Source organism: Temnothorax longispinosus, chromosome 4 (assembly GCF_030848805.1).
Source record: "Temnothorax longispinosus isolate EJ_2023e chromosome 4, Tlon_JGU_v1, whole genome shotgun sequence".
NCBI lineage: Eukaryota > Metazoa > Arthropoda > Insecta > Hymenoptera > Formicidae > Temnothorax > Temnothorax longispinosus.
Window position 1 is genome coordinate 7,273,928 of NC_092361.1, and position 14,537 is coordinate 7,288,464.

Here is a 14,537-nt window from a genome sequence, read left to right on the forward strand (position 1 = left end):
TCTCACCAATTTTATTTTCTTGTACGCTCTTTTCAGATTCTTTCGGTATTTTGTCAGTTTCAGAGTTTATTTGTGTCTTTTCTTTGGCTGTCACACTACGAGTAATATATTTTCTCGCACCTGATATTTTTTCAGCTAAATTTGCTATAACTCGCCTGTTCACTATTTTATGTGATGTTTTATCATACCTATTATCTTTAAGAATTTCTAGTTCTATTATCCAATATGGTCTTTTATACACACCAGTAATAAATAATTCTTCAGAAATAGGGTCAAAAATATCAATCTTTTCATTGTCTAAATATATACCTAACCCCATCTCTGCAAATTTTCGTAGTGACAATAAATTCTCTGTAAGAGCTGCGCAAATGACTTTGTCTATTTCTAGTAAGTTACCGTTTTCTAGTCTAATTTCAATGTTTCCAGCTCCCTCCGTTTTTAAGTCCGCTGACTCATCTTTGTTAGCACATTTAATCACACCGTTATCAAATTCATCAAATGTCTTAAAAATAATTTTAGAATTCGTTAAATGTTCGGTCGCACCTGAATCTGCTAGAAAATTCGAAAAGAATCTATTTTGATTTATAGATTCAGTATTCAAACACCTAGTTTTAGTATTCGTGATATCGAAATTATCAGCTATCAGGGACACGACACCACTCGCTAGATTTGAAATATCATGCTCACCTTGATTATTTGTTTTCTCTGTAGAGTTTCCGCCGTTCTGTTGAGTCCCTTGATCTGAATTATTTCCTTTGTTCCCACCCTTATCGCACCTATTGTTAGTATTTTTGTAATTGTTTCTGCCCTTTCCTCTAGGACCATTATATTTTCCTCTTTTCGCATTTTCTGATTTTCCATTATACTCAGCTTTTCGTTTTAAACCTCGTCTTTGGTTAATACCTCGACCTCGGGAACGAACATTATTATACCTGTATCCTCCTCTTTGTTGATTGAATTTCTTTGGATGATTGGGGCATTCCGCCGCCCTGTGGTCTCCAAACTCGCCGCAGTTGTAGCATTGTCTGCCAGACAGACCTCTCCTTGGACACTTCGCACCTATGTGTCCATAGCCTTGACATTCATAGCAACGTACTTTTTCCAAGTTAGCCAAATTTGCTGTCCTCACCTCATTTTGCCCACCTCGCACCTGATTTCGCGCCGCTTCGTCTTGCATAACAAGAAGTTTTAATTGGTCATATGAAAGACTCGCACCGTTAGAGTTTTTGGTGACAAACTCTATTGATTGTATTTGCGGCACTGAGATCATAACAGCATTGTAGAAGGCATCTCGTTTTTCGTTTTCAGACAAAGGTGTGGCACCCGGAGAATTCTCATAATTTCTAATAATCTCTTCAAACTTTTCACAGAATTCACTCGCCTTTGTTTTACCGATTATATATTTCATGTTGTATAATTGCTTTTTTATTGAATGAAAGATTACATTTATTTCACACCTTTTAATCTCTTTAATTTTATTTAAAATCTCTCTTGGGTTTTGCATATGTACTATTTTAGCATGATAATATGGATCAATATGATTTATTAAAATATCTCTAACTTTAAATTTTTGCTCATTTAATACACTTTCATCTTGTATGTTGGAAATAATAGAATTATCTATTATATGTAGTAAATTACATGTTCTAAGTTCCGATGAAAAGTAATCATAGAAATGTTCATATTTCATATTTAAGTTCAATTTGTAATCACGCCTCATATTCGCACCTTTATTTATGAATTCAAACTTTAAGGTATCTTTAACTGTATTAATCAACGAATTAGCAGCTTTATCCTTACTGTGCGTAAAATCTTCGCGCCTCAAATTTTCCAGTTGTTCTTTGACTGCACTCGAGATTTTAGATTCTAAACTTTTATTACCGCCGGTTGCCACATACTCAGTTTGTTTCCTTTTATCATTTACCTCATATTCTCCCTCATCTTCAATATCTACTAGATTGTACGTGGTGACCAATTTATCAACCACATTGTCAAATCTAGTGATCTGTGTGCCCCACTCCTCTCTCATAATTTTAATCAATTCGTACACTTTCTCAGTTGTTTTCAACTGCTGTGCACATTCTTTTTGAGACACAGCCAAAACATTTTCCTGAATCATAATCAGCTGATTCAGCTGGAGCAACGACGCACCAAATTGCTCCATAGTCTTGGTGGTAGTGGTACAGAATTTCGAGAGGACACTCGTCATTTCTGAGATTTTGGTTTCTTGCATTCTAACTTTGGTCAAAGCTGGAAGTTCATTGATTTCTGAATCTTCGAGTAATGTCTTCTTTGAGACTGGAGGATTAGGTTTAATGCTATCTTTAATGCGTTTGAGGTAGTCACTAGTCTTGGGGTCAGATACAATTTCATTACCAACTATCATAGGTAAAGTTTTACCCTCTTTGGCGACCTCAGCTACCGTGGCCATATTGGCCAACAAACTCACCATCATTCCTTTGCCAAACTCGCCTATCTCACCGTCGCCAAACTCGCCTATCTCACCGTCCACACCTTCCTTGTCTCGCTTCTCCGATTTTTCAACAATTTCCAGAACACTTGCTTCACCGGTAGCTGGGAGACACTCAGATGGAGTCCTCGGCATCTCCAGCGGCAGGTTATTGAGGAGTTTGTCCTCACGCCAGATTAATAGGCTCTTCCATAACCTATCCGACAGCATTCTTTTCTCTGCATAAGATTTGGTAATTAGAGTCCTGCATTTTAGCATGAAAATTTAATTGTAGCCATATGGACTATGCCTAAGAGTCAGTTGACCGAACAACTAGTATGGCTGACACCAAGGCAAACAGACGTATAATGATCCGAACAACAAGACTTCTCATACATTTATTTAAGTAATTTAGGTAATATAATATCGAACAACAAATACATACTACCCGCATTACCCATCAGAGTGATTAATTTTTAAATTTTGCAAAATTATTTTGTTAATCGATTTTTAAATTAAAGAGATCATAAAGTATTTAATTATGTGTGCGAGTGTTATATGTATATGTGCTAGCCCATATACACACAAGCACTGTCTCTTTCATACGTATGTATATATATTTTTCTCACCAACACATTTCACACCAAATACACACCGACTTTCAACTCAATAAACTCACCAGATCTGTAATTTGCTCCCAACTCTGTGTTTATCAGAAGGGATTCATCCTCTACATTGAGAGTCACTTTCTCCCCTTTGTGCACTCCATCTAAATCGAATGCAATTTTCAAATATGTCCACAGATCCAGAAGATCCTTTTTTACTGTAAAAATTTTATTAGTTAATTAATCTGGAATTGCCAAAATATTGTTATAACTCTAAATTTTCAGTTTGTTAAATCGCAATTTAGATGGTGAAAAACCAAACTGCAGTTTAATTATTTGAGCTAATCTGTTTTCTAAATAATATAAAATAATAGTTTAAGACACCAATAACTCGCCTTAAGATCACACCTAGTTTCGCACCATTGAATATGTACTCTCCGTTGATATATGCATATATTAATTCAATCTGATTTAATCGTGTATGTGTGACATACATGTTCACATACATACATTTGTATACGTATACCCATGGGTCGGCCGAGCCGCAGCGATCAAAAGACGCCAAAAGCCCGCGTTTGTAAACATATGTCTCTACTCGGTAATAGAGAAAGAGCTCAGCCGCGCGCTATGTCTTATATCTTTCTCACCTCTCTCTTTTACTCCTTCGCTCGAGCGTCGCGCAACGCACCGCGCTCCTTCTCCTTCGAGTCCTCTGTTATGCTCTGGCCGCGCATATCAATTCTCGGAACCAAAACAACTGAATTCTTTTGACCGCGCGGGCAAGGCTCAAATAGCACACCACACACCAGTATCATTGTCGCACCGTTTTATTTTTCCGACTTGCACTTTTAATTTTCTTAAATTTTACATCTTTTCTTTTATATTTTTCCTTAAAGGATATACTTTATGAAGTCGCGTTTAATATGTGCATTTTCCTTTAAGAACAACGACTTCACGCACTCCCGGCTTTTACTTTGTCGCGAGATTTTCTCTTTCGCCACGAGCGTATTTTTACTCACCCCTATAGTACAATTACGCATTTACACACAGAACTTCAATGCGTATGCGTACCTATACGCCGTGTTTTCTCGGGTAACAAGGTAACACATAAAATATTACTTACTGGCTTCTTGCGACATTTCCGCATCGGCTTTTTGCACACCATCAGCCATCTCTCACCTCGAATCTCAGCACACCGTATAAAAGGTCCTTGCCTCGAAATTTTCCGCGCCCACAAAATTTACTGCACAAGCACACGCGATTTTTTTTTCATGCGCAGTGGAAGCGTGCTGGGCCCATAACCTGAGAGGATCGTAGTGCCGGGAGTGGGTCAAATTAAGAAAAACACTCTTATTAATGACTATATATAAATGTATATTATAACTCTCCTTCAAGAACAACCGCTTCTTAACGCGGCCAAATCTCGTGTGTCTCGCCTATTCGGCCCGCGCAGCATCGGTATACCCCCGTGGAGGGGAGAGTAGAGGAAGTAGAGAGATAAGAGCAGGGCGCTCCAGTATTCTCACATTAAAAATTAGAATAACTAATTCCACGTAAAAAGAATGATTAAGGGAGTTTTCCAGTAAGGAAAGTCGACACAAACGTCGTTCTACCTTTCTTTTTTGACAATGAATAGGTAACAAAGACAAAACGACACTTGTGTCGACTTGTATCGCTTGCTGGAAAGCTCCCTAAATGTCTAACACAAAATCTAAATTTGTAGAATATACAGTTTATCTTCATCTTGTATATAATAAATACTAGATGTATATAGATATAATATCTTATTAATTATTTCGACTCGTGCAAAAATTATTTAATCTTCAGATCCAATTAATTTATAAATGTTGAGCAAGACATAATATATTGACTTCTTAATAGCGGTCTTCTTGATGTTAGCAAACGCCAATAAGTAAAACATTATTCTTTGAATATTTTTCCCGATTTACCATTAATCAACTTCAATTGGATTTCCGGCAGATGCAAACGAAAAGTAACGCGCGCGGCGCAGAGACAGCAAGAAACGTTAGTTACGTTTTATGTGCGTCAAACCAATTTCAGAGATGTTTCGATGTAAAGGGGAAGAACACACAGCATAGAAGTAAACTAAATTTATATCCCTGCATCTAATTTCTACAACGGTGTATGTATAGTCTACGGGCCGTAGTAGACTTCGGCTACCGCTGTTTTGTACGCTTCGATGCATGGCATACGGCGTGAACAGCGACAGTGCAACTATTGCAGCAGGGATGGGTCGCGTCGGCGGTCGTTTTACAAAGAGATATATATTGTTCAATTAACAACTTTTAATTAACAGTTGTGGCTCGTCTACAATAGCCGTAAAAATATAAGAATATGCAGTAAGACGTAAGCAGTAAGCTATTAACTAATAAGATTTTTACAATTCAAGAATAATCGACTGTGGTTGGTCAACAGCTTACTGCTTACGTCCTACTGCATAATCTTGGAGCTATTGTAGACAAGCCATTACGTCTAGGACGACACATTTTGACTAAGTGTCATGCTAGACGTAATTGTTAAAAATTGGTTAAAAAATCGTTAATGACCAAAACTGTTTATAAAAATAACTATGAAGCATAAAACTATTACAGAACTGTCTTGAAGACTTGTTCGGCTTTATTGCATCAAAGTTTGGTTTAAATGATTATAACGCAGAAATAGAAAAGCAAGCATTGAATTTCAAATAAAATTAAAGATTTTTATAACAAAATAAGATTTTTTTTTCAGATCACTCATTTATTATTCACTCAGTTATTTTCTTTTAGCTACGCTATCTATACTTGCCACCTTTACTCATTCTCACGAAAATATAAACTCTTAAATGTATAAGTATTTATATAGACGTGTTTATCTTCAGTTAGTATCATACGTGTCACGTTGTTGCCTTGTTTTGAGGCTTGCTTAAGAAGTAACTGTAAAATACGATATCAATAACAGCGTACTTTTATTACTGTTACTACTCTATTATTATTATATTTTTGTTACATTTTGTATATAAAAAATATGAAAAGTTAGGGAAAGATGTAGGGACTAAAATTTAAGTAAATTCTTACGAGCGAAGAGTTTATTGAACCGAACAAATCGATTGGCGTGCTCCGTTTGACTCCAATATATATAACGTCTAAACGTATGAAATAGTCTCTCAGTCATGGGCGTTACAAGCGATGTTTGGATTTTCTGGAATACATCTTTTATTTATCTTAGACATATTTTTGGACACAGCCGATTAAAGTCACGAATAATTTTATGCGTTTTCAATCTTGGGGTAAAGTGAGTGTAAAATGTTGATGAGATTTGACAGTAGTTACGATCGTTACGTTTTAAAATATACCGAGTCGACCTTTTCGCAAACTTTTATTTTAGTTCTTTCGAGTAGAAAATACGATATTCTTATCCGGTTTCGCTGCATATCCATTTCAAAATTAACTTTTAGAGAAAACTTGGTGGCTTGATATAAGAGGCACATTTATAATTTGCACAAATATGTGATTCTTCGTCCAATTTCCATTGTTTTTTCTTCAACTAAAATGCTAAAATACCGATAAAAACTAAGTAAAAGATTCTTTTACTTTATAGTTTTTAGCCATCGAAGTCGTTGATAACGATCCACGAGGAGATATAGTATATTACACTACAAGGGCAGAAAGTTGAGATTCCTGCACTGCGCGCCATGATGCCCGAGGCGAAGCCGAGGGCATCATGGCGCGCAGTTCAGGGCTCTCAACTTTTTGCCCATGTAGTGTATACTATTTTTCTCAATACTAGGCCGAAAGTACAAATGAAATTGCATTCGTGTGTTAAATGATATTGATGCCTGCCCCGACATTTGCTGCACGAGCGAAGCGAGTGCTGCTGGTCGGGGGCAGGCTTCAAATCAAATACATCTAAATAAATAAATGTAGTTATTTTTCTGGAATACTTATTTTTTATTAATTTGTAAAACGAACTTTTATTATAGTTTTATGAAGCTTGGTCATTATTTTGCGAGTAATAAAAATTATTAACAATATTGCCATGAAACACACAATTTTCATATTTTATACTTGAATCTTTGATTTTAGCTGAATGAGTAGAAGTTAAATCTGATGCCTGGTTATCCCTTTCAGTTGTTTCAAATTTATTTCTTTTATTGGTGGTTATTTTCTTTCTGGACAGTGAACAACAGAGATCGGTGGTTTGTTCATGAAATGCGTTGGCTTGATTGATTCACTATTAGCATTTACAACTATTTTTCTCTTGCTCCCGGCATAAAAAAAGTTGGTGACTGTTTTGACTGTCCTGGTAGAATCAGTTCTTTTGGTAAAGTAAGTTCTTTTGGTAAAATCGATTCTTCTGGTGGAATCAATTTCTCTAGCTCTGCTAAAGCGTCATTATCAACTTCGAACTCTTCATGAAAATCATCATAACCAATTTCTAATGGAATAGACGCTTCATTTCTATCAATCCCTATTGCACTAGCTGCACTGTTCTTACTCGTCGATGGTTGAGGGTTTGACTGAGCATTAGATGTGGAAGCATTGGATGTGGCTGCATGAGTTATGTTGTCAAAAATTTGTTGCCTGTTCTTTAAGGAATTTTGAACATATGCTGTAAAAAAAAATATTATAGTATTTATTAAAAAAAATGTAATATTGAAGTATAAGTTTGTATTTTATAGAGTTGGATAATTTTTTTTTATTAAATAAAAGCATTACTTTGTGCTATCTCAGTCGATTTCCACCCTCCCAACTGTTTGAGCATAGTTGTGTTTGCGCCAGAGTTAGACAAAAGTGTTGCCGACGTTCGTCGGAAGCAGTGTCCAGTATATCGTTTCGGATTATTTAACTCTAAATATTCAGCAATATTTTTAGGAATAAGACCAATAGTGTTTCTTCCGATTACTTGGCGCTGGCATTTACCCTTATGGTATTGAATAAAAAATCTTTCAGTAGTAAAATCAGTAGGCTTCAATGATATGTACTTCTTGACTCTTTCATAAAAAAGGCCTCCGATTACAAATTGACGAGCGAGTCCATTTTTCGAATCACTTATAGTAACAAAGTATTTATTACCTAGATCTTCTACATCGGCAACTCCAAGATCTTTAAGCTCTTTACATCTAGTAGCTCCACAAATACCAAAGATCAGAATAACCTTCAAATATAAAAGTAAAGATAGAAAATTACAAATTAGCTAAATAATTAATAAAAATGTAAATAAATACATACTTTAATCCTAAATATTGGTGATCCGGCGCATCATTCATGAACTTCATAATTTCATCCCATGTGAACACAGCAGATTTCTTTGGTTTATAACCTTTGGCTTTATTTTTAATTATATTTATTAACTTGTAATACTTGCTTAAATCAATGTTCTCTCTTGTGTATAATATGTTTTTCAACATTGAGTACACACTCCACAACGTTGCCGGACTTAACCTTGTTTGTAAACTTTGAAATATACTATAAGATTATCTTCTTCGGATTGTGACAATGCATTTTTATGTTCCGTTTTCCATTTTTTATATGTTTCGTACACAAGTAGGTATCTCTCGGCAGATTTCTTAGGTAAGGTGTCAGTTTCAATAATTAATTGCGCTTCGGCTTCAAAATTTCTGTTAACTTCATCTTCATCTGATGATTCATCGGATGATTCATTTGCACTCATAATTGTAGTAATAGCAATTTCTATTATGCACAATTCACAAAATTAGATAACTGTCAAATATTGGCATACATCAATTGTAAATAAATTTTAAGGTTAGAAATCAAGAGTAATTAGCGGAGTGTGGTTAGAATGTTAATACAGAAGATAGAGGTTCTACTGTATGATGGGAACTTCTTTTATTGTATTAATGCGCGCGAATAAGTTTCTATGTAACAGAGTGAGCGACTCTCGACTTTCGGCCGTCTTGTGTATTGTGTACCAGTCTCATCAGTGTATGAGTAATTTCTTTCGGCCCGCTGTCGCAGAACGCATGCGCGACACTATCACGGCATAAAAGTTAGGCTTTCTGCCGTAATTTGGAAGCCGGAACGACGTACTTTCGGCCTAGTATTGAGAATAGTATATTTACACTACAAGGGCAGAAAGTTGAGATTCCTGCACTGCGCGCCATGATGCCCGAGGCGAAGCCGAGGCAGTTAGGGGCCAGCAACAAAATCATGTGATCGCAAGTTTGCGAAACGAGTTTGCTTTTAATTTGTATGCGTTAGAAACGCTCCAAGATAACATATTTATTTTTATAGAAAGAATTATATTAAAATGCGTAATAACTAATAAATTGACGATAGATAGAGTAGCGATTGCATACAAATTCTATTGAACGAGACGTAAGTGCTCTGTAATTTGTAATCGCCCTCGTTTTGAAAGACTCTTCAGCCTTAGCGATCGAGTTATTCGTAAATTGCAGTGGGAACGTCGAAACGACGACCCAAGCAGAAAGCGTGAAATTCGCACGACAGATTTTCTCTCGAGACTTACTGATGTCGGAGTACATACACGAGATCAGAAATTGGCTAGAAGATCGGCAGAGAACCGTCTTTCGCGGGATAAATATTAAAAAAAAATACTAGGAAAGGAGGAGGGTCCCTAAGGCCTGTTTTCGGCACCCCTTCAAAATTGGGCCAAAATGGCTGGAATCACTTCCTTATACCCTTGGAAGTAATATTTAGTCAATTCCAGCCTAAACGGAAGTATTTAGAGTGTATACTTCAAGTATACATGGTGCATCAGCGCGCCCGTATCAAGCATTTTTTGGAAAACTAAGCGTTATTGAGAAAAATGTTTCAGATAAAAGTTGTATGGTTTCAAGGGGGACATAAGATGGTGTCATTGGTTTGACCTTGGATAGTCATTTCATCAGACTCACCTTAACTAAGCACCCCAAAAGGTGAGAGGCAAGGTGACTCACCTTAATCAAGCACCCCAAATGTTGAGTGGCAAGGGGACTTACCTTAACCAAGCACCCCAAAAGGTGAGAAGCAAGGGGACTCACCTTAACCAAGCACCCCAAAAGGTGAGAGGCAAGGGGACTCACCTTAATCAAGCACCCCAAAAGGTGAGAGGCAAGGGGACTCACCTTAACAAGCACCCCAAAAGGTGAGAGGCAAGGGGACTCACCTTAATCAAGCACCTCAAAAGGTGAGAGGCAAGGGGACTCACTTTTTTAATCTAGCACCCCAAAAAGTGACAGGCAAGGGAACTCACGTAAATCCAACACCCCACTCTACGTGGCTTCTTAAAGGAAGATTACGTTTACGATTTTACTGTTCACGTGTGGAGAATCAACAAGAATGAATAATATGATTTCAATCTCGGATCTCCTTAAGTAACGTTTCTACAAATCTATCTGTAAGAAGCCTCATAACTCGCAAAGTACTTAATAAAAAATGACTTAGTTATGAGTGTTTTGGAAAGCTCTCGAAATAAGCTACAATTAAGATATGTAAAAAAATAGGGGGTTCTATATAAAATATTGAAATCGACATTCACGTGACCTTCAAATGACTATCCAAGGTCAAACCAATGACACCATCTTATGTCCCCCTTGAAACCATACAACTTTTATCTGAAACATTTTTCTCAAAAACGCTTAGTTTTCCAAAAAAATGCTTGATACGGGCGCGCTGATGCACCATGTATACTTGAAGTATACACTCTAAATACTTCCGTTTAGGCTGGAATTGACTAAATATTACTTCCAAGGGTATAAGGAAGTGATTCCAGCCATTATGGTCCAATTTTGAAGGGGTGCCGAAAACAGGCCTTAGGGACCCTCCTCCTTTCTCCCCCCTTTTTTTATATATAAAACGGCAGTTGCGATATCGAAGTCTCGTTTACCTGAGAGCCTAACAACCCGCGGATTTGTCTGGCTGCTGTATAATATTCGAGAGATGAATCGCTAGAGAATTTTGACAAGTACATATTTAAGGAAATTTACGAACGAAATTACGAGTATATACGCATGGCAGCTGCGTATGTAAACAATTTAATTTAATAAAAATTTTAATGAACCGAAATCGGAAAAAAATTGTAATTTGCGCAATACCGATACTTTTGTTAGCTAGAAAATCGAAATCGGAACCGAAACATATCATATCGGAAGACAAAAATCAAGAAATTCCGTCACATTAATGGCTGCCATGCGTACTCGTTGTAATTTTGTTTGTAAATTTCCTTAAATAAGTTATAACGTGAATTAAAATCAAAGAAACAAAGATAAAAATATTTTTTTTTAATTATATTTTTATCTTTAATTTTAATTCGCGTTGAAATGAAAAAAATCACTCACCGGCCGATGCGCAACAGCGGAGTTATAAGTTGTAACCCTGCGTTGATCTGTAACAGAAATATTTTTACATTAAAGCATTGCAGTGCCCAAGATAATCAATACTTGTATTGTACGAGTAATAAATTAATGATTCGAGTATAATGTAAGGGCGAATCACGTCGCGCTTGAAAAAGTGGCAAAATCTGCCACAGGACAGTAAAATAATAAACGAATAACAATCAAGTACTCACCCCACGGTTGCTCCGCCGTCACCTGATGCCTCCCAGACCTCCTCCTCCTCTCCGTGGTCCTCCTCCGGTGTCGCATCTCTGTCGGCGCACTCACTCACGATGCGGCGACGTTTACGAGCGAAAATCCAGCTGACACAACTACAGTACTACTCGCTACACCGATACCAGCATCTCCCTAATGTAATCTGAGAAAAAGTACAACCAAAAATCTATAATATATCTAATTATATGTTCAATTGCTCAAATTATATGCATAAAAAGGATGGTATTAAAAAAATATGAGTAGGTAATTCCATTTTAAATGACCAAATGCCTTTTGCACGACCATTTTTTATTTCCTCGATAATTATTTTACATATTCCCTATACTTTTAAGGATACAAAAATAATTTTTTCAAATTTTTCCACACATTTTCCGTTCCGATATAAATAATGTAACTCGTCTCGAGGGGGCTATTTGAGCAAAATTTTAGTATTATTCAATGAGTCATAACTCTTTACTGATGTAAGCTACAAGGCTCAGCTTGGGCTCATTCGAAAGCTTACAAGTAGTACTTTATCATATGTTTGTCGATTAAGTCTCAACTGAAGCCTAAACCCTTTATAATGAGGGTTAAATATTGCCTATGAAAACGCATATTTACAACATTTCGCCCGTCGTAAAAATATTGAACAGTTCGAAATTAGTGGCCAATATTGTATCGAAAATTAATATACATATGGATACTATAAAAAAAATTAAGAGAACCCACCGTTTCATCCCCTTCACAACATATCACCCCTTACAGTTACGTGTTTATCAAAAACATAGCATGTTTGAAGCCTAAAAAGAGCATGTGGGGGACGGGCTACAAATTTTTTGTTGGGTGGAAATTTTAGTGTTTTGTGTCAGATTTGAAGAAAAAAAAACATTCATCTTGTTATTCGCAGCCCTTCAAAAGTTACAAGCACCTAAGTAACCTTAAAAACCGCCCCGAAAAATAGTTACTCGCTAGTCGGAAAGTGACACGTATTCGCGCGTAATGGCATATAAACAACTACAATTTATGAATGTTAGTGTCCAACATGTATGTTAGTAACATAATAGTAATTGTTTTTGAAAAAAAATTTCAGGAAATGTTTGCATCGATTGAGCGTTCGTTTTTTATACGATTTATCTCTCAATATCTTTGTCGTACATATAGATATACTATTTATTGACACAATACAAATTAGTTTATGTTTACATGTATAATGCTATTTCCTATTCTACTCTCAGCATCACCCAGAGACAACGGCGTGGACGTGGTAGAAATTTGTCTCCTTTGGGGTGCTTTATTACCGTGAGTCCCCCTGCCTCTCACGTTTTGGGGTACAGATGTTTTCTTTTGGTGAATTTTGCGACTTTACTCGTTTTCTGTTGTCACGATAGACGATTTTACTTTTGGCGGTTCTTGACGATTTTAAACGTTACCACTTCTCTTGACATAGACGTTTTCTTTGCCTGGATACTTGATTCGTTGACGGGGTGGAAACTGTGGAATAAACGAGTTTCAGGAATCGGTTTCGCTATTTTAAATCGTTTGTCAAGAATCTCCTGTTTTCTCAATTTCATGTTTAGAACAGAAAAAAAATAGTATACCGTTAATATAAGTCGAACAGTATTCAAAAACATCCCGGGGTAATATAATTTGGTCGTTAATAGAGCACTGCAAACTAGCCTTCCTGACTAATCTTTTCACTGTTCCTCCTATACCATCGCATGGCCCTTTTCCGTGGAAAGTGGCGAAAAAGTGCCATTCAGCGTTTACATTAAAGTCTATTTTGTGATGACTCAAGTTAATTAATTTTTTTCGATTTTTGTACTGAGCTGCAGAACCGTCAGAAAAATACATGATTTTGCAGATATTAGAGTGATTTTCTTTCATGTAAGTAAGTAAAACTTTTTGAAAATGGTAAACAGCAACGGTGTTATGAGTAAGATAATCGCTAACGAAACACAAACTTTTTAATTTCAGAGCACCATCTTCCCTCCAATAAATGACAAATGGATGTAACGTTGTTTGCTGACCTGACCAATGAAACGATTGAACCTCATCTTGTACAACACAAGATATATTTTCTGAAAAGTCTCCTGACACAATGTATTCTCCGTCCTTTAGATTTTTCTTCTGCCAGTTGAGAAATTCTACTTGTTTTTTAGCAACGTAGTGATGAACTTTCAGTTGGTCAAGCTTTTCACACAAGTGCTCAACAAACTCATGCAAAACAAGTGTATGTGAAGTGAGTTGGCAACTATCAGTCGATGCCCATCGTTTAAAAGAGACGTGCATTTGTTCAGCCAATTCATCATAATCTTGTAAATCATCCTTTAAGACTTCAAGTACAGCAGCTACACCTGGGCACTCTGTACATTTAGTTAGCATACACGATTCTTTATCAATGTCACAAACCATTAATGCGAGAAGTTCTTGGTAAGAACGTTTAGTTTTAATGGCTAAGGGACAGTTTCACCAACGTCGGTTAACTGTAACCTTCGGTTAAACTCACTCTTCGTCTCTTTCTAAGGGGGCAGTTAGAAAAAGATGAAGAGTGAGTTTAACCGAAGGTTACAGTTAACCGATGTTGGTGAAATTGACCCTAAGAGCTTCACGTTCTGATGGTACAAACAAACGCAAACGGAATGAGTACCAGTGCCACCTGCTAGGATGCAGAATTTTGGTCTGAGCTCTGCAAATTTGGAAAAACCTATTTTGATATTTGGAAATTGTGTTTTAAAATCTGCGTACAGTTCCTTTAAATCGCATAAAAGCAGCTTTTTTTGAACGTTTTCCTTTGATCCATCTTATCGACGTATAGATACAATCTGTCTTCCCTGGCATCATCCTACTGTAATCATCATTTTGATAAAACGTTTCTACTGTTTTAATAGTATCAATACCAAGAATATTGCTCGGTTTCTTAAATTCTACTTTCGGC

At 36.5% G+C, this 14,537-nt stretch overlaps 1 protein-coding gene across 1 annotated transcript in view; it reads right to left on the bottom strand.

The window, feature by feature from the left end:
• Nucleotides 1-7,197, bottom strand: part of LOC139811778 (uncharacterized) — a 7,876-nt gene extending 679 nt beyond the window's left edge. The window contains exons 1-3 of the mRNA XM_071776164.1: nucleotides 4,178-7,197; nucleotides 3,129-3,272; nucleotides 1-2,688 (exon numbers count right to left, since the gene is read on the bottom strand). The exon at nucleotides 1-2,688 is cut by the window's left edge and continues 679 nt beyond it. Coding sequence (XP_071632265.1) covers nucleotides 1-2,688; nucleotides 3,129-3,272; nucleotides 4,178-4,226 — 2,881 coding nt within the window. The 5' untranslated portion in view covers nucleotides 4,227-7,197. The remainder of the gene's footprint in view (nucleotides 2,689-3,128; nucleotides 3,273-4,177) is intronic.
• Nucleotides 7,198-14,537: the final 7,340 nt, after the last annotated feature.